The 20678-nt window shown below is 51.6% G+C and overlaps 1 protein-coding gene across 2 annotated transcripts in view; it reads left to right on the top strand.

The window, feature by feature from the left end:
* Positions 1–3485: 3485 nt before the first annotated feature.
* Positions 3486–20678, top strand: part of KIF26A (kinesin family member 26A) — a 101261-nt gene continuing 84068 nt past the window's right edge. Inside the window, exons 1-2 of one of the 2 annotated variants that reach the window (XM_072038239.1) lie at positions 3486–3635; positions 5707–5952. In XM_072038239.1, coding sequence (XP_071894340.1) covers positions 3501–3635; positions 5707–5952 — 381 coding nt within the window. In that variant the 5' untranslated portion in view covers positions 3486–3500. Of the gene's footprint in view, positions 3636–5143; positions 5526–5706; positions 5953–20678 lie in introns of those variants that run through there. The other variant, XM_038179873.2, reaches the window with a different exon arrangement.

Here is a 20678-nt window from a genome sequence, read left to right as displayed (position 1 = left end):
AGCAGATGCGGGAAGTCCTTGGGGAGCAGATCTTTGAAATTTCATCAGCATTCATGGGTGACCTAGCCTTTTCAAGCACAATGATAGACATGATAAATCATCTTTACAACGAATTCTAATTATCCTCTATATGGCCTCTTGAAAAGCAGAAATCCCACACTTTTCCTTATCGCTTCCAGCTTTTGGGGAGGGAGGCAAAAGTCTCGTGCCGTCCCTCCCCGCTGTGGCCCGCGTTGCGTGGCGTTAGCCCTAAACCCATGAGTGCTCTGGAGTCAAACTCCTCTATTAAGTTACACGCCTGCCTGTATTGAACTAAATTTAATTCCTTTCCTCTCTTACCCAATGAAATTATGTGGCGCGGTGTAAGATAGGATTAGAAGTATATCATTATAGCAATTAATACTATAATGCCTCCATGATTAGTGTGCTACATTGAATTTCATGGATTTTTGCTCACTGTTGCCTAGATTTCCCTTGGGTCCTCTAGCCCAAACCATTGTATTCTTAGTAAATTAAATGTGAAATCGCAGCAATATACTTAATAAACCTGCTATCACCTGTGTGGCGTATTAATAAATGAGTCCCGTGCAACCGGTGCGGCATCACCTTGCGACCTGGGCCGTTTGCACCGGGCTGCAGAGGATTTTTCTGCTGTGGAGCTGTCAGCTGCCCGCTGTGGCCCTGCCTGGGCCATCCCCTGTGGGAGCCCATCACTGCCCACCCCACACAGGCAATGGGGCTGGCAGCTCGTGGAGCCTTGTCCCATCAGAAGGGGAAGGGGATGCACTGCAGCACAGCCTCCCCATCCTACCTGGGGATGAGGATGGGCTCCCCCAGCCCAGGGGGCTTTGAGCCTTCCTCCCAGGGGGGCTTTAAAAGGAGCCTGTTTGAAGTGGCCCTGATGGAAATGGGGCTGGGTGAGAGGTAATGGCGGCCCCGTTATCTGCGGCAGGGCTCTGTGGCAGGGAGATAAGGTATTTATTAAGAGACCCGTTTTAATGCTTGGGGATCGCTTTCAGAGGGCCCAGGAAAAATGGACTTTATCTACTCTATTATTATGTACAGTCGGCACGTTGATGTTTTACTTTAGTCTAGGCAGCATGAATAAAAGCTCAAAGCTTTCCCTTCAGCTGCTTTATCGGCAAAGCAGCCGAGGGCAGTGGGCTGGGGCAGGTTTTGTGTTGTGAGGGGTGATGGAAGAGAGACCTCCCTGGGCCAGGGTTGAGGCTACGCTGCATGGGGCCTGCTGTGCCTGATGTGTGGGGCAAGGCTATAGGGCCAGGTCTTTGTGAGGAGTCCGGGTTAAAGATGCAGGACACGGGGGCAGACGCCTCAGGGCTTCCCCAACGTGGGCTTGGCCATGCTCATCACTGCCCTCAGAAGTTTCCAAGCTGTCCTTCCCCAGTGCATGCAAAATGTCACATGTTGCTCTGGGTTCTGCTGATGAGCACCTTCCCACCTGCTGCTGAGCACCTGTATGGGACACCCAACCTGGACACCACCACTGTGCTTGAGTTGTCTTTCCTTCTGCCCTCCCCTTCCCGTCCCTTTGGTAATGGGGCACTTTCCAAGCATGGGGATCTGCCAGGGGCTGGAGTGTGCCTCTGCTGTGCAGGGGAGGATGGTGGAGCACCACGTGTGATGGGTGGTGGGGGGCTTTGCACAGAGAGGCAGAAGGCAGGGATGGGGTTGGTGGGGAGTGAGGGGATGAGTCTGTGCTGGGTGGGACAGGGGCTGGGTCTCCCTCAGACTCCTTTCCTGATGGGTTCAGGCACTTCTCCAACACATGGGCTTCCCATCAGGTGGAAACCCAGAACAGACGGCACATTAAATTCATAGAATTATAGAATCATTAGGGTTGGAAAAGATCTCCAAGATCATTTGGTCCAACCATGACCCTACTACCACTGTCACTCGCTAACCCATGTCCCTAAGCACCACGTCCAACCTCTCCTTGAACACCCCCAGGGACAGTGACTCCACCACCTCCCTGGGCAACCCATCCCAGTGCCTGACTGCTCTTTCTGAGCAGAAATGTCTCCTCATTGCCAACCTGAACCTCCCCTGGCACCACTTGAGGCCATTCCCTCTAGTCCTATCACTAGTTACCTGTGAGAAGAGGCCGACCCCCAGCTCCCCACACCTTCCTTTCAGGCAGCTGTAGAGAGCAATGAGCTCTCCCCTGAGCCTCTCCCTCCTTCTCCCTTCCTTCCTACCTTACTTCCCTTTTCCCATCCCTTTTCCCTTCCCTTTTCCCATCCCCGCAGCTCCCCGGCCCTCTCACACCCCGGGGTGGCGACATCGAGGAGGGGGGCACCGGCCGGGCCCCCCCAGCAGCTCCGGGAGCGGAGCCGCGCTCGTCTGCAGCCCTGAGCCCTCCGCGGTGCCTTCCTGAGATCTGAAATCGCTCCCCTGCCTCTGCCGGGAGCGGGGCGATGCTTTTGTCCGGCTGCGGGGTAGTTGCTTAGGGGAAAAGCGCACGGAAAGGGGATTAACGCCCCCACCCCGCTGCCGCCCGCCCCGACGGCACCCCCAGGAGCAAGAAGCAGCCCCAGGGGGGGCCACGCGTGGGGTCAGGGGGCGTGGGGGCGGCCGGGGTGGGAGCCCCCCAGGGAGCGCTGCCCAATTCCCCCCTGCCCGTCGCAGCCGTTGGGGGGCTGCCGCTCGCTTCCCTCGCCCGTGGCGAATAAAATTAACCAGGGGGGTGTGAAAAGCCAGGCCCCCTCCAAAATGTGCTGCACTCCTGCTCCCTCAGCCTTTATTTATTTATCCTCCCTCCCCACCCTTTCTTTATTTTATTTTGTTGCGCTTTCCCCCCCCTCTCCTAAACAGACTCCACTACCAGCGCTTCCCTCCTCGCTCTCACCCCGGAGTAGGAAAAAGGAGGAGGGAAAGAAGAAAAAAAAAAAAAAGAAAAGAAAAGAAAAAAAAAAAAAACACACCCTAAACCCACCCAGCAGCCGATGGGGGCAGGCGGGAGGCTCGCAGTGCGGGCTCCTGGCCAGCGGGCGGTGGGAGCCCCCTCGATGGCCGGCGGCGGGGCAGCAGGGCGCTGCCGGCCCGGCGCACCCGGGGGGCCGGGGGGGCGCTGAGCGGGGCTCGCACCGCGCTCGCTCGGTGCCGCCGGAGGAGGGTTGGGGGGTGGGGGGGTGGGGGTTTGGAGAAATTGGGGAGGGGGGAGAGCGGCACGGAGAGCGGCACGGAGAGGCGGGGAGGCTGGCGGAGCTGCCCGGCTGCTGGCCGCCTCGCCCCGGCTGCGCGCATCCTGGTAGATGAAGGAGTAACTCGCCCGCGTCTGGCTTTTTTTTTTCTTTTTTTTTTTTTAGGGGGTAACAAGGGGTGTTGGCTATTTTATACTGCCCCCCCCCCCCTCCTCTCCTTCTTTTTTTTTTTTTTTTTTTTTTTTTTCTTTTTCCCCCGCTGCGTGCATCCAAACACATCGCCTCCGCTCAGGGAGCCGGATATCTCCAACCCCTCCCCTCAAAAAAACCCACAAAACTATGGCTTTTCCAAAACCTCCCGATGCCTCCAACGCCCCGAGGAAAAACCCCAGCCTGCTGGAGATAGGAGCCCTCTGCTTGGACTCGGAGATCATCTTCGGCTTCACCAGCCACCTCCTGCGGAGGAAAGCCAAGGTAGGGGGGCCTCGCCCCGGCTGGAGACCAGGCAGGGGAGGGGGGGGAGGCGCTGCTTGCCTTGCCCCCGGCCGGCTCTCGGGGAAGACGAGCGCAAAGTTGGCGACGCGAAGTTGTCGGCTGCCGCTCCGGGGCGGCTTTCAGCACCACGAACAGTCCTGGAAGCTCCGCGGAGGGGCGCGGGGGCTCCGCGCTCCCCGCCCGCTCCCGGGGGCTGCTCCCCCCGGGCACCGCGGCGGCTTCGGAGCGGGCGCGGGGCGCACGGCGGCTCGGCGCTCCCGGCAGGGTTTTGGGTTTTTTTAATAGGGAAAGGAGTGGCTCAGCCCGGCAGCACGGCTCAGCCCCAGCTGCGGTGGGGAGCACATGCCTTTAGCCCCCCCCGCCGCTCCGTCCGACCTGCGGGGCGCGGGGTTTGGGGGGGGTCTTCCCCGGGCACACGAAGTGTCGGAGCCCCGCAGAGCCACACCTGTGACCGTGCTGCCCCCCCCCCCCGCTGTCCCCATTTGCCCCCCTGGGGTTGAGCAGCGGGGACCGTGCAGCCCCCGGGGGCGGCTGCCACCTCCCGCTCCCTGCTCTCCGCCTCCTCTCCCAAACTTTACCGGGGCTCCGAGGGGCGCTGCGGGGGCGTCCCGGGGCGCACACGGCCACAGCCCCCCCGGGGACGCGCACCCATTTAGCTGGGGAGGAGGGGAAGGGCACCATTCAAACACCTGCTGGGCAGCGCCAGGAAAGTTTAAACAGCCGAAGAAGGTGTCCCTAGGCGCGGGGGGTGCATTGATTTTCAGACAAATTCCTGCCCCCACTTCGTGCTCAGATCACCGCGGCACCGACCCCTCGGTGAGGGGCAGAAAGCTGGGAGCTGCCCCCGGTGTCCCCCCCGCTTCGACCCGCACCGGGGCCGTGCCGGTGGCGCTGCGGGGCCGGCAGGTGGCGCCCTGGTCACGGCGACGGTGGCGGCGGCGACAGGAGCGGGGCTGAGCCCCGCGGAGCTCGGGCACGTCCCGGCCCTGCCCCGCCTGCGCTCCCCGGGGGGCGGCGGGCACCGCGCCGGCACCGGCACCGGGCAGCCTTGGGGAGGGGGGTGGGTGATGGAAAGCGGCGCCTGGTGCCCTCTCTGGGGAGAAAAACTTAAAAAAATGAGATAAAATAAAAATAAAAAGTGCCAGCTACACGAGCCGGGGAGGCAGCCAAGCAGACAATTAGCTGCTAACGTTAATTTCTCCATCTGGCGGGGGCATCCCGAGGAGGGGCTGTGGAGCCGGCACCGGGGGGTCCCGGGTGGCTGCCCGCCTGTGGGGGGGGGTCCGGGCCCCGCTGCGCCCCCCAGCTCCTGAGGAACCCGAGGTTTGGGTGTGCAACTTGGGTCGAGCCGCTTTGGGTTTCATAGGGTCACTGCGAAAAGACATCCCCCCCCCCCCCCCTCCCAAAAAAAAAATCAAACCCAAATCCCAGCCCGCCCCGTGCCGGCCCCGCTCACCCCACCCCACCCACCGCGCCCAGCCCCTCCTCCCCTGCCGGGCGAGCACTTTTGCAGCTTTTTTTCCGACGTGCTCCCGTGCTCCGCGTCCTTCCCCGGGCCGCCGTGGGGAGCTCGCTGCGCCTCCCTCTCCCTCCCCAAAGCCGGCTCCTTGGGCAGCATGGCAGGCAGCATCACCTAGCGCCCTGCGCGGCGGCCCGGACGGAGGGGGGCAGCGACGAGATCACCCCCGAGACCCCCCAAAAGTCTCCTTTCCCCCCACCTGCCCGCGGCCCCCGAGCCCCACCATGGGCCGGCCGCGCCGCCGGGCTCCGCAGCGCCCGCAGTAGCGGAGCGGGGGCTGCCCCCCAAAGCCCACCATGAGCACGGCCACCGGCAGGAAGGGGCCGGCAGCCGAGAGCCGCGCACCGGGGGTGAGTTGTAGCAGCGCTCCTCCTCTCCTTTCCTTTCCCTTAATTTAACTTTAGGGTGAGTTTTCATCCTTTTTAATATATATATATTTTCTTACTTTCCCCGGAGGGAGGGTGGGAATGGGGTTCCCCCCCACCCCGCCCCATGCGATGCGGGGCTCTCAGCTCTCTCCTCTCTCCGCAGGTGGCGGAGGGGAGCGCGGTGCGGGAGCTCTCCCCGAGGAAGAGGCCGGCGGCCGCCGCCGAGGAGCGCTGCGCCAGCCGCCCGCCGCCCGAGGGCGCGGGGGCCGCCGCCGGCACCGAGCCGCGGCCGCTGGAGCGGGCGGCGGCGGCCGGGGGCTGGTGCCGGAGCTGCCAGGCTCAGCTGGCCGAGCTGCAGAGGCAGGCGGCGAGGCTGGCGGCCGGAGGCTGCCCTCCCAACGCCCCGCCGGTAAGTGAGTGCAGCCCGGGTAAGGGGAGGGAGGTCGGGACTCCCCTTCTCCGGTCTCTTTAGGGGGAGCGGAAAGTTGGAGGGGGCGCGGGTTGAGCGGGGATGGAGGGGCTGCCGCAAGCTCAGCACGGGTTTGTGGGCACCGGCTGCAGGCAAATAGCCCGGGTTTGGGACCCTGAGCTGATGGGTTTGGGGTGGGCTCGGCAGCGCGGGGCCGTCGGGTTTGCGGGATCCCCGCTGCTCTGTCCCGGTGTCACCCCGGGGAGCCGGCGCTGGGGCTTTCCCGTGCCCCGGGGGGGCTCTGGAAGCCCCTGGGGGGGAGGTTTGGCAGAGCGGAGCTCCGACACGCAGAGCTGCACGTGTGTGCGCTCGGCCGCGCAGTTCTTTCTTTATCGGAGCTCTTCAGTATCGCTGCTCCTCTCCCTTCAGTAAGCACGTGAAAAGCTCTTAAAAGGAGAGGCAGGTGGAAAAAAACACAGAGCCTTGACACCTGGGGAGATCCTCAGGGTTAGCTGGCGGGGCAGAGAGCAGCAGAAGACGCTGTGGTTCTGGTTCAGGGCACAGAAAGTGTGTGCTGGGTTTTTGATAACATTTGGAAGTAACGCATTGTTTTCCAAACAATGCTTATCGGGATGTTTGCAAGAACGGGGGGGGGGAGGGTCTGAAGAGGAAGCCAAACCCTATTGACCTTCATTTTCATTCAAAGAGTTCCTGTATGATCTACAGAATTCCCATTGAATCTAAATATAGGTTTGTTTGGGAGTGCATTGTAGAGCAGTGTCCAAACGCGCCACCAGGTTCATATTCTCAGGCCTGATCCAGAGCCCTTTGAAATCAACAGGAGCCTCCTTAGTGACTCGCAGGGTTGGGAGGGAGCACTCTTTGCCACGGTGTGAAAGGTCCCACATCTCACCTCACTGAAGTCAGGACCCCTGGACCTGTTGGTTTCTGGATTGCCAGTGGAAATAAGTTTTGTTTTGTGTTGTACAGTGCCTGCTGCAAGGGGGTGCACACAAAAAGCCCCCTTCCCATCGCTGCAGCGGGCTCTTTGCAGTGATGGGAGCGAGCAGCATCCTGCCCTGAGTGGGTCCCACAGGTGTTAGGGTGAGGAGGGTGGCGAGCAGGGGGCTGATTGTGTGGTCTCCTCCCTGCCAGTCCCAGGGGGCTTCCTCCATAAGCCCTCGATGATGGGTAAATTAATCCCCCTCTTCTGCAGGGTTTTGAGGCACGCTAAGGAAAGTAATGAAATTGTCATCATCGTGGTGGCACAGCCTTGACAGACTTAGTCACGGAGTAACAGATACCTGCAGGTTACTTAGTGAGTAGCACACAGACACTCAAATTTCTTCAAAAATCCATCTTCTGACAAGTGTGAGACCTCTAGCCTTAATTGCAAGCTCGGAAACCCGCTAATCCAGGCCGGCGAGCGGCTCCTCAGGAAGGAAGAGGCAGTGACCAGCCCCACTTACTGCCTTCTGAGTGTGAAGTAGGTTAGCAGGAGATAACAGTCAGTGGTTCGGATACTCAGCTGCTGCGAATTGGCCTTGCAGTGGGAATCTGATGCAATAAGCTGGCAGTTTGAGCACTCTGTAATGTCTGAGCCAGAAAGGCAGCTTGTGTTGTTTTTTTTTTTTTTTTTCCTTTCTTGTTTAATTATATAACAAGACGCCTGAAACAGCAGCTCCGCTCTGTAACAGCTTCGTGCCCATACAATAAAAGTCCAGAGTTTCTCATAAGCTCTTCTAAAGTACAGTCGAAGGGAGCAGCTCCTGGCTGAGCAAACACCAGAAGGCTGCTGCTTGGAGCACGCTGCTCTCTCAAAGGAGCTGTGTCCTTTGCCATAATAGCGGCGGGGATCTTTCAGCAGAGATTCAGCAAGGTTTCCACACCTGGTTCAAAACCCTTTGGAAAGGTGGGTGGGTGCCTCGGAGATGAAAGAAGGGCTAGTTTCCTGCTGTTGATATCTGTACTGATGAAAGAGAGAAGTTGTATTCTTATGCGTGGGGCAGCTGACAAGGGATTGAATTCACATTAGAATAAAAAGCCAAGATGCTGTTTGCAGTCTGCAGGGATAACAAATCTAATTGCTCGAGAGGGCTATGATTCATCCAGTTTATATGTTGCTGTCCTTTCAATTAGACATATTTAAAATATATAAATAATTTAAAGTTTCGGTGCTCAGATGTTGTGCATTGATTACAGAATACTGTTAGTTGTTTGGGTCTTTTTAAAGTCCTCCAAATCTCTGTTGACAGATGGTATAAAGATATACCTCTTTGCTTATGCTAAAACTCCTCAGCGATTCTCTTAAATGCAAGATTTACTGCACCCTCCACCGTCGATTCCCTTCTTCTCACTGCTGCTGTCTTTACAGTTTGCTGCCACAGTGAGGCCTATGAGCGAATGAAAATGTGATTTTTCACCGAGCAAGGATGAGGAAAAAAAAAAAAGGAAAAAAACAAAAACTACAAAATAAACAACAAGGTTTAATCTTAAATTACTCCGGATTAGCATTGTGGTGCTGCAGTATCAGCATCTGTTGCTGGGTCATATACTGAAATAGTGGAGGAGAAAAAAGAAAAAAAGAAAAAAAGCTGCTTTGGTTTATCCCTAATTAAAAGTTTGGTGTGTGCCTTGCAGGCTGTGTCCCTGGGGAGCTGGTAATGGATCCCCAAGCTCTTCCTCCCAGGGCTCTGGCTGGAGGCGAGGCCAGGTCGATGTGCCTGGGCGTTGCTGCTGTTGGCAGCTGTGGGGCCGTGGCTGGGAAATGAGTTGGTGGTCTCTGCCTGGCTCCCAGTTGGCAAGGAGCCTTGTCGCAAAACCACCACAACAATTACCGCTAATTGGCATCATTGTTGGCAGTTTCACAAGAGAGGCTGAGTGACTGAATGAGGATGTAGATTAAATTAGTAATAATAATACTTAGCACCTAAAATCTTCGCAGTACTTCACAAATGCTAATTAATTAATTTGCGCGGTGCCCCTGCTCAGTAAACCCAAACGTGCTGCTGTTTCTGAAGAGGTGTGCACTGGTACGAGGCATCTGTCTCCCCGGGGAAGGGGACAGGCAGGGACTGTCCGACGTGGGAGATGTGCTGCTGCATCGCTGGAGCTAAACTCCGTGCTCCCTCCTGTGCTGGCGTGGCCTTAGGGAGGTGCAGCACCCCAGAAATAGCAGGTCCCTTGTGGGTAGGGGACAAAAATCTCTTGATATGAGAAATGTGCGTGCTAATGCAGCTAAGTCCACAGAGGGCTTTTCTTCTGGTGGTAGTATTTTGGTTGTAAAAAAGGGGAACAGTTACACCTACTTAAACTGGAATAAGAGCTTAGTAATGATTTAAAAAACAAAACAAAAACAACAGAGGAGGCCAAGATCAGAGGAAGTTTTCTTTGGAGGCGATCAGCAAGGAGTTCACTGTTCCTCCCTGCCTGGGGGTTCAGGCACCTCATTTTGGCTGTCCCCAGCCTGAGCAGCACGTGCTGTACCTGCTGCCAGGGCAGGTGGTGCCAGTGGCAGCAGCAGGGAATGGGGAGTCACATCTATTGCACTGTGACTCCAGTTCGGCCAAGTTGTTCCTGTCTCAGTTTTTGAGAGCTTCTTTTCTTGCCTGTTGCACAGTGTGCAACACTGAAAGGCACTCCGAGACAAAGGAGTGAGCGCATGCAGTTTACTGCTGGTGGGATGGAGAACATCCTCTGATAACTTAAAAACCCCAAATCCTGTGTTCTTTGCATTCCTAGTTGACCCGGTAAGCCATGGTTGGGTACAAAGACGCATCTTGCAAATCCTGGTTTTGAGAGAGTGTTGGTGACCAGGACAGGCCGTGCCTTTGGCTGCTAATGAGCTGTGAATCATCTGAGGGAGCTAAGCAAGTCCTAGCCCGCCGTGTCCTTGGCAGGGCTCTGTGTTACACCAGCTCGAGATGGAGGAAGCCCTGGCTTTCCTGGAAGAAGAGGAGGAGGGCAGAGGCTTTAGGTGCGCTGTTTGCACTGGCGTGTCTCAGCTGTACTCCCACACCTGCTTCTTACCAAAGCAATGGTCTCTTGGTACACCTGTGTGCTGCAGATTGCATCGTCTGAATGGGAAATGAGGAGCAAAGTTTTGGGAACAGCATACGCTTTCCTGTGGGTTTCTCACCTGTGCTAGTGGATGCTTTGCTCAGCTCCTTGGCCCTCCCTGTGCCTCTGCACTGATCCCAGGTGTTCCTCTCTGTTGCTTGATGGTAAGAGGCAGCAGGTTCCCCGTCCCTGGGGGATGCACACCCCGTTTGACTGGGCGTGAGCTAATATTCTCTGGCCACCTGGCTTCTGCTGAACAATTAGTAGCTGGTTGGTCCTGCACAGCTTCTCTCAGACCAGTTTGTGGCAGTTGTTGGCCCCTACTCTGAGTCTCCCACCTCAAATTCAGATCTTTTGACTGGTTCAGAAGCTGTTGAGGAGGGCTGGCAGTGATGAGGATGGGGGGAAGGACAATGTTGCTGCTCTTACTGCTTTGGAAAAGGAGGCTGAAAGGACAAAGCACAGGACTGTGGTCCTGATGTGCAGGGGCCAGGTGTGCTTTGTTACTCCTGCCTTGGCTGCTCTGACAGCAGGGTGTCAGCAGGAATGGGAGTAAGGAGAGCTCCCTGACCTCTGATCCCTGACCTCTGGTGCCCATCTCCTTGCTGTTGTGTGGACTTCTGTGTGCTTCAGAAGCCAGGAGCCTGTGCTGCTCACAGAGGAGCATGGCAGTGAGTGTTGTGTCTGTGTAAGGACACTGCGAGCTCATGGCTCCCTGAAATAGCAAGGTTTTCAGAGTACCTGGACATTTCTCTCAATGTCTGAGGTGTATATGGAAGATGCCTAAACTTTGAGAAGCAAGCCCTGACTTTTTGTGGAGTTTTTCTTCCTGTGTCCACTACTTTCTATTGATGTGTCAACCCTGTCTGTGGAGTGGCAGGATCACCTGGAATCTGAGAACCCTCTATTACATAAGGGCTGTTTTTCTTTCCATGGGAGGCCTTTCTCTTACTGGTTTGCCATGGATAAGGGATGCTGAGTGGGAGAATCATGCCTTTTACAGATTCCTCTGCAGAGGAATTGAGTTTTCTTTACAAGCACTAAGTGCACCTTAAACTGTTCTATATTTAACACTTCAAAAATGCGTAAGTGGAAAAGTAAGGTCTCAGTTAATAAATATGAAACTACAGGGCATTTTTTTGAGATGCACTTTTAATATTTAATTCTGTGAGAGAGACTCTTGCAGAGACTTGGCTAGTGGAGTGCTTGAGGCTATGAGCTCAGATGTGGATTGCAGGTATGTTTTGCAGCCTAATAAAGGGGTTAGTGACAACACCACGTCAGATGTGTTGACATGAGCCCTTTGCTTCCTTCAGCCAGTGCAGCAGTCCCCGTGCTACATGCTAGGCTGTGGAAACTAATCGTAATGAGTTTATTTTAGACATTTAGGATTTTCAAGCATGCCCTTTTAAAATACAGGTGAGCAGGATTACCTTGCTGTACAGGTGCTGGAGGCGATAGACCTCCTCACTGGGGGATCTGAAGTGGGGGAGCGGGGATTGCGCAATTAGCTCGAGGTACTGCGGTCTCCCGGCTAGCTGGGGGTAATTAGTACTGCTGCGGTCTCTGCAGCTAATGCCTTCAGCACCCTGCCCTATTAGGGGAAAGGGAGGAAACGCTTAAACCATTTCAAAATCCCAGGGGGTGGAAAAGAGCATCTGCTGCTAACATCTGAGGTTACTTTGAACCTGTTGAAATATGTAGTCGCTGCTTTATTGTTTTTGCCAAGAGTTTCCACCTACAGTGATCCCAGCCTCTGACTTTCACGGGGAGGTTGTAGGAGGCAGTAGTCATCTGCCTCCCCCGTGGCCCGCAGCAGCTGATAGTGGCTGCTCCTCCGAGCCTGACAGTGCAGGGTGTTGGAGTGGGACAGCTGAAACCACCAAGAGATTTGTCTTTTGCAAGTCTAGGATCACCCACCACGTATGTGGTTGCTGTTTGGGAATTCTACCATTGATTCTTCCTCCTTGGAGATCCTCAAAAGCCCTCTGGATGTGGTCCTGTGCAGCCTGCTCTGGGTGCTCTGCTTGAGCAGAGTTTGGACCAGGTGGCCTCCAGAGGTCCCTGCCAACCTTAACCATTCTGTCAGCCTGCAGTAACTGCCCTCTGTGGGTCTGAATCCTTTCTCCCCATTGTGAGGATGCTGATGTGAAGAAGAGCCAGCTAGTCCCTGGGTTTTCAGCTAGCTGATGAGCAAGTTGTGAAAAGTGAGTGGAGATTTTGTTCCACCTGGTGCGGAGGAGGAAAATCTATTTGGAACTGCATGTGTGTCCCGTGGAAGACTTTTCTATGATGATGGTGTTGTCTTTCTCAAAATTGTATTGCCTTCATGAACTGTGTCTGTTTGGGTATTATTTGCATTGAGTGTGTCATTTGGAAGTATCGTATCCTGATTTTAAAAAATATATTTATCATAAATTTATGGAATTTGATTAGTCTGAATTTGTCTCCCTGTCTTCTGACTTCATACTCGCAACATTGGAATAACTCTTTTGTACTTAAATTTCCAGTATATCCCTGAATGGAAAGCATCTTCAGGATCATAGGAGTGTTGTCTCTGTTAACTGGCTATGCACGTAATCAGGAACAGGCTGATTTCTTTTATGAGTGCTTACTAATTGTGTATAATATTTCAGATGAGTGCCTAATAGGAGAAAAACTTGGGCCTTAACTTTCATGAGAATCGGGTCTCCCACTGCCTTTGCCATCAGGAGCAATTGTTCAGACGCCAGATAGGGATGTAAGTCCTGAATGTAATTCCTAGGTCTGTCATTGCCTTTGTGTATAAATCTGGACAAGGTGGCTTATATACATGAGCTTAACTTTCCCTTTGTCCAGCAGAGAGAATTTTTATATCTTTTGTCTGTTTCTCATAAAAACTTTTTTTCGATGTGGACTCTCTTGCTGTTTGCTGGTACAACATTGAGCATCATCATCTATTGTTCTTAGGGGGGCTGACTGCTCTTGTAATACACATAACAAGGAGGAATAATAATAAATAATAATACAGAGAAACACAGCAAACAGTGGACTTGCAACTGAACTTTCAGGTTGTGTCTAACCAGGGGCAGGGGATTTGAGGTGGGGATCTCTGCAGCAGCAGAAAGAGCAAAGAAAGCCAGGGGCTTCAGATAATCCATGAAGATAGTAACAGGGACTCCTGAAAATTGCCAGTTCTCCAGGGGGGAGCATTGAGGCTGTGGAAGGTGCTGCAGAGGATATCCAGGCAAAGTGGAGCCTGCTTAAGTAGCAGGTATCAGATCAGCTCAGGGAGCGTGGATTAGAGAGCTATCGATGGTATCTAAAAGGGGCTTATCTGCATACTGCGCTGTGCGTCCCCATGATGAAACTAGAAAGCTGCCTTGGGGAAATGTGGTGTGTCCTTGCAGGAAATCGGGGAACTCTTCAGAGGCTTCAGCACGCCCTGCTGCTGTTTAAGTTTATGCCAAAGTGTGTTACTTATTAATTTTTTGTTAAAAATGTTTTATTTTTAAATGGGGGTGGGGTGGGGTGGGGTGGGGAAAGAAGGGAAAGCTTTGTAGAGAAACCCAAAAGAAAAGCTTCAAATGATTGTTCCAGGTGAAGGGGTGGGGGCAATGTCACTTTGCAGAAGCAATATATTCCTTAGGATAAATTTAAGTAAAAGCAAACTTTTGGTGCATAGTTCTTTGGACCAACTTGTTTGCTTTGAAGCTGAATGAAGGTGTAGTTGGCAGATCTTCATTTTCATCTTGGAAAAAAAGTTTAGCTGGTATAAATAAGCCTACCTATTTTAGGCAACATTGTTGTATGTTCTTCTTGTCACTAAGAGTCTGACTGTTGGGTTCATTACCCTAATATAGAGTGAATCAGCGAAATCTCAGCACTTGCTCAGAAAGGAAAAAAAAAAAAAAAAAAAGGCTTAGGTGCACCCAATTATCCTTCTTTCTGAGTCAGGCCTTAAAATCAGTCTTTGATCAGCATTCCTGGAATTTGGCAGGCTGCTCTGAGCTTCTGCTGGGGCTGGGCCAGCATTACCATATGTCAATACCTGTGCAGCATTGATTGAAATGCTGGGCAGCTGTGGGAAAATGATCAATTTTCATTTAGCTCTTAGCAAATCTTCCCCTGCTATTGCTGAGGGATTTTATGCTGCTGGGTGAATAGGGTGGGAAGTGTTCTGTACAAAGCTGAAATGTGATACTTCTGGCTAGGCTGGGCATTGACTGGCTTTCAGCATTAACTGCAAAAGTGAAGTATTAGTCCTAGTTCTCTCAGCCTTCAAAAGATTATGTTTAAATGTGTTTCCTGTTTTACCACAACACACAACTTGTTACAGCATAGTTTGTGTTGCTGTCAGTGTGTGTAGATTGATCAGTGCTGGTTATTCTGTAAATGGGCAGCATTTGGCTTTGTGCTTGGAGTTATTTGGGAAGTTAGGTGTAGTCAGTTTGCATTGTACGCTTTACTGCCTTACGCTGTTCCTATTTCATTGTGTGTAGTAGTGTGTATTTACTCCTTTTGGCATTGTTGCTACCCTCCTGGATCTCAGAGTACAGCAGTTTCCTAGTGTTTCATAACAGTTCCAAAAAGCTTCTGTGTAACTTCATGAAATGAAGGTGTGTTTTTTTTTCAGGGTTTGCCTGCTGCTTTTGCATCTTACTTGGCTCCTGAGCAGGTCAGAGGTGGTGGCTGTGCCCATGGTTCATTACGCAGCCCTCGGCAGAGCGGTGCTGCTCTGTGTTCAGAGATCAGCCTGCTGGGGTGCCTGAGGTCAGTGGCACCATGGTGGACCTGTGGTATGTGTCCAGTTCCCATGCCAAAAAAGGGCTGTGGGGAGCTCTTGTCACCCCCAGACTGTACTCTGGCTCCTGGGACTCTTTGGGATGTGGCAGTCCTAACAGCTGCCTGGAATATGAAGTAAGTAGCTCATATGATCAGGAAATCTGTCCATCCTTTTTTCAATTCCTTTAGTGTTTTTGGGTCATCTGTAGAGGAACTGGTCTCTCTCTCCCGCTCAGTGTGCTGAAAGCATTCAGCTCTTCCCTTGGTAGCACTTGGGTCCTCATTGAGTGCTGCTGGATGAAACATGCTGGTGTTGTGACAGACCCCCCTCTTTAACACCAAACTGTCTGGAGTGCGTCGTGTAAAAGCAACTGCTTGTATCTACTGCCCAGCTGCAGCCAGGCTATAGCAAACAATGGCACAGTTCCCAGGAGGAAAAATGGCTGGGAGCCAAACCTTATAAATGTACTTTGTCTGTGGAGTCCTTAGTTGATGCTGGTGTGGAAGTGGCTCCAGAAGCCAAGACCGCTGAGAGGCCTGGGCAACCAGTCACCAGCCCAGACTGGGAGCATCCCACATGGCCTGTTTCAGAAAAGTAAATGATTTTCATCTGCAATAAATAGTCAGCAGAAGTTGGATGGATCTGGCCTGTGTTCAGCAGATAAAGCTTGGCTGATGATGCCAGAGCTCTTGACATCTAAATGACTGAAGAAAGTGTAGGGAAATAGTCGAGTGTGTTAATCCATGGCATCCAGAGCAAGGGAGCAAGGGGGATTTCGCTTTCCATGTGGAGAGTCTGCTTAGGATGAGTGTGAAGAGCACGTGTATTGGGTTTATGTGGCAAGGTTTTGGTAGTGGGGGGCTGCAGGGGTGGCCTCTGTGAGCAGAGCCCAGCAGCTGCCCCGTGTCAGATCAGAGCCAGCTCCAAAAGGGACCTGCTGCTGGCCAGAGCTGAGCCAGTGAGCGATGCTGGTTGGGTCTCTGGGAGAGGAGATTGAAGAAAAAAAAATAAAAAAAAATGCTGTGCAACTGCAGCTAGGAGAGAGGATTGAGAACCAGCCCTGCAGATCAGTGAAGCAGGAGGGCTAGAGGTGCTCCAGGCATGCAGCAGCAGTTCCCCTGCGGGCTGTGGAGAGGCCCTTGGTTGAGCAGGCTGTCCCCCTGCAGCCCATGGGTCCCACACGGAGCAGATCTCCACACTGCAGCCCCCCCATGGGTGGAGGAGCCCCCGGTGGAGCAGGTGGATGTGGCCTGGAGGAGGCTGCGGCCCATGGAGAACCCCTGCAGGAGCAGGCCCTGGGCTGGAGCTGCAGCCCGTGGAGAGGAGCCCATGCAGGGGCAGGGGGTCTGGGGGGAGCTGCTGCCCACTCGTGGGGGACCCGTGCTGGAGCAGTTTGCTCCTGGGGCATGGACCCCGTGGTACGGAGCCGTGTGGGAAGAGCTGCTGCCTGTGGGCAGCCCCCGCAGGCTCAGTTCGGGAAGGACGGCATCCCGTGGGAAGGACCCCACGTGGAGCAGGGGCAGGGGACTACGAAGGAGCTGTGGAGACAAAGCATCAGGGGCTGACCTCAGCCCACATGCTCTGTTCCCTTGTGCTGCCTGGGGGAAGGATGTAGAAAAGGGTGGATGGGGGGAAGGTGTTTGTAGGTTGCTTTTATTTTCTCACTGCTCTAGCCTGCTAGTGATAGGCAACAAATTACATTAATCTATGCTAAGTCAGTTTTGCATGTGATGATAACTGGTAGGTGAGCTCCCTGCTCTTATCTCCATCCCTGAGGCTTTTCCATCATATTGCCTCCCCTTTCCATTTGAGGAGTGGGTGTGAGAGCAGTTGTAGTCAACTTCAGCTGCCCAGCAGGGTAAAACCACTGCAGCATGCCGACCACTTCCAATGTTGGGCTCTGTGTTAAAGCATCAGAGTTGTCTTGGTGCTTTGGCCTGGATTTAGTAAAAGTGAGTGCTGAGTGTTAGGAAAAGGAAGTTTGGCTGACCTGGGTATTATTTAAGAAGTGTTAGCCACGCTGTGATAATGCATCGCTTTTGTGCTGAACACGTGTTGTGTAGGGACCTATTTTTTTCCATTGCGAGAACTGATGCTCCAGTAACAGAGAGGAAACCAGGCTGGATCTCTGATATAGTCACCACATAATCCCCAGGTGTATGCCCTAATGCTGGGTGTGTTGTGAGGAAGAGAGGTGTTCCTATACTTGTCTGGCCCAGGCCACCTGGTCCCATGGAAGCAGTCATTAGTGATGAGAAATCAAGCCCTACAATTTGCCCTACAAGATGTGTAAGAACCCTAGTAGGGATCCAAAGAGGCATTTGAAGGATGAGGCAAGGCACAAGGGTGTTTGCCACTGTCACTTCAGGGCAATGCCAGTGCTCCTTTACTGGTAGGCGGGTGGATGGGAGGGCTGGTTTGTCCCAAATAGCACTTTGAGAAATGTCTTAGCCTTAATAAGAACTATGGGTGTTGGCAGAGCTTTTGTAAGCTATCTTGAAACCTATTCTGTGAGTGAAACACAGGCCAGGGTTTGGCCTGTAACTGTTTTGCCTGTAGCTTGTAATTAAATATAAAGCTAAACGCAGACTCTCCAGTTAACATATTAATATCTTGGTGTAGCTTGTGTAACTGTGAACGCAGAAGTGAGCTGTTCTGCTGTCTTTGGAAGATTTTGATGCAAAGAAAGGGTACATTTGACATCCCTCCAACAAGCTCCACGAGGGTGATTTTGTGTGAATGATTGAGTGGCGTGGAAGCTGTGTAAGATATTGCCCATTTGTGGGTTTTGTAAAGAGGAGATGCAGTTGAAGTAATTTATAATATGCAGAGTCTCAGTGGTCTGCTGAGAGTGCTTCCTTAAGCAATTACCTGTAAGAATAAAATAAAAAGCATTTATTATTGATACTCACATTCCACATATTAAGAAATATTTCTTCTGATATTGTTAATTTTTTATTTGTAGGCTCCAAAGGAGCGTAGAGTAAGACAAATGTGATCGGGGAAGAAAAATATATGAGTTAATGTATTAAGTTTACATATTTTTCATTTGATGGATTTATGGTTTTTAATTACACCTTCATGTCTTGCATTGGGATCCCTGGGGGCCCTTTCTGAATTTCATGCTTATACTCTTATAAATATGAGATGCTTTAACCTGCCACCTTCTGCATTCTTACTGCTGCTTGACTGACCTCTGGTGAAGTTTTTTTATTCCAGTTTAAAATTCGAGACATCAGCAAACAGCTAAACAATTAGAAAATATTTATATGATTTAGGATATCGCAGCCTGATATGTTGTACCTGTGAATCCCAGGCTATGAATGGGTTTCTCTGCTCCTTTTTTGCACAGCAGGGTGGACTTCGTGCTCTGCATTTGCAAGTCTGTTCAGCAGTAGCAGCACCCTGGCCTCAGCTTATGCATGTACTGGCTCCCTCAGGACTGTTTGGCAGTGGGAAGTCATGTCTTTGCTAACAACCCTTTGTGAAGCCATGGCTAGATCTAGGGAAGAGTGTCTTCAGAAATACGTAGTCCTGACTCAGGCTGTACGTCTCTTTACTTCTGTCTTCAGTTACTTACAGCAGTGGATTCTCATTCAACAACAGTTTGCCTTCTGGTTTGTTTCTTGGAAGTGGAATTGGAAACCTGTGTAAACAGGTGGAAAATGAAGCCTGTTGGCGCTGTGTGGTTTCAGTTGATTGACACCAGTGAAACAGGATTGGATCAATGTGTTTATTTCAAATTAGTTTCTCTACATCCTCTTTAGCAGCACATCCTCTTCATTTTTCTGTTCAGGGGGAATATGATTACCTGTGCTGGGGACAGACAGTAATAGTTTATCCACATCTAATGGCAGTTCATCTAAGAGGCAAACAACTCAGACTGATAATACACAAACTTTCTAAAAGATGTTTGCCTTTGGACTGATGCTGAGCGTGAATGTTCAGCCCAACTGGTGGCATTTGAAAGCAGTTGAAGTAAGAGGGGGTATCTAGAGGTGTTGCTTTTAGGAAGGCAGTGAAAGGACACCTGAAGAACAGAGTTGATGCTGCACCAGCGTTGTAGTATCTGAGCCCCTTTTCTCAGATTCGTGTTCTATATGCTTTTTGTTATTCTGGTCGTGACTGCTCCTAAAGAGCAAAACAGCTCTGATTTCTGCTCAAAAGAATTTAGTTGGGTTGTGGCATCCTATTGCCAAGTCTTTTGATGACATGAAAGATGTGTTATGTGCAGGGCTGGCTTTTCAGACCCACCTCAAGTTCTTCACTGGGCTTTTTATTACTGTAGGAGGGCTTGATGCTTGTAGGATTGGGTGCAATGGAAAGTAGACAGGTAAAGAACTGCAATGCAGAATAGAGGTAAACGCTTGACCCTGGGAAATGAACACAAGTGAGAATACAAAAGCATTATTCTGATGATGCTTTGGAAAATCTTTTACTCTTCTGTATTTTCTTCTTGTAGTTTTTATTCCAGTTCTTCTCGCTAGCCCTGATTTTCTTTCCTTTTGTCACTGGAACAGCAGCCTTGTTTGCTGGTGTTGGGAAGTAGTCCAGGGCATTTCCTCTGCTTTCTGAAGGCTGTAGTCCAGTTTCCTATGGAAGCAGTGAAAGGTCTGGTACAGAAGCTCACCTCATTTAAGCATAAGGCTACAGAAGCAGCTTATCCACATCTTAAAGGAGTGAGCTGAAAAACGTCTGATTGTTCAACAAGAAAAAAATGTAGATCTACTGAGTGAAAAATCTGCTTCTTTCTATGCCTTGACAAGATCCTTTAAGTCTGTGGAAGAGCAAAGAGTTAAGATAATCCTGATCTTACAGAGGAGTTAACCCAGAGTCTTGTATCTCAGCTGAGTACAATGCAGGAGCATCATCACTGTGAGATTAGAATAAGCTTCATTATCTTCAAAGACTGTTTACTTAATGGTTTGGAAGCTCTGTTTGTAGGTAGAGGTAGGAAATGTCCTCAGGCACGCAGGAGCTGATAGCGTTAAATAGAGCAGCAATGTTTCTCCTTGCATCTTTACATCACGTGTGCTTCTCCCAGCCTGCTGGCTGCCCCTGCTCTTGTGTACACCATCAGTGCGGAGGTCTTTAAGAGACTGCCAAGGTAATTTTGGATGCTCAGCACTGAGCCCAAGCTGTCTCTTTGTAGCTTTTGGATTATTTCTTCTGTGTCCTAGCACCTGAGGCCTTTATTGGTTAATTATGTGGTCAGTCTTTAGCCTCAGTTTTTTTTTTTCCCCTGTCATCTGCCTGTTATTTTCTTCCAAATTTCTGTGAATCTTCAGGGGAGATGTGCTTGCAGGGCACCTTCTGAAAGCGTACACCTGAGTGCCCATTGCATGTTTATCTGGGGTTCAACAGGGTAATAAAGGAGAAGGGAGCTGGGTATGCTGCTTTTTGGTGTTGGGCTACCAGTGGTGCGTCCTGTGGTGTGATGGATGTGGGACATGTGTCACAGTGTGTCACTGGCTCTGCTGGGAGTCCCATTCTGTCACGGGAAGGAGTTGTGGAGATAAAAATCCCTTCCGAAACCCTAATGTGGTAACCACCTGAGGAATCAACTTATGCAAATCCTGGGACAATACCACTTGTATTTTTCTTACAAATATACATCAATACCTTTTCCTTAAAATGTTGGTTAGAGATCTTTTAAAATCTCTGAGTAGAGCAGTGCTACCTAGCTTTGGATATTCCAGCTATCGCTTGTAGTCACGTAGAAGAAGATATGAAGTTGTTTTGGGCCTTTGGAGGCTCCTTGTGCAGGACTTGGATCTTTTCTGCTGTCCCATCCGCAGAGTGCCTTTTGATGGCAGTGAAGTCACTTCTAATCTCTAGTACAATTTGTGCAGCCTGCTTTGTAAAAGCTGCAATAAATTTAATTTGGAATCTATTGGGATAT

Source organism: Anas platyrhynchos, chromosome 5 (genome assembly GCF_047663525.1).
Source record: "Anas platyrhynchos isolate ZD024472 breed Pekin duck chromosome 5, IASCAAS_PekinDuck_T2T, whole genome shotgun sequence".
NCBI lineage: Eukaryota > Metazoa > Chordata > Aves > Anseriformes > Anatidae > Anas > Anas platyrhynchos.
Note: the sequence above shows the minus strand (reverse complement) of the source record. Positions and strands in the feature narration are given on the sequence as shown.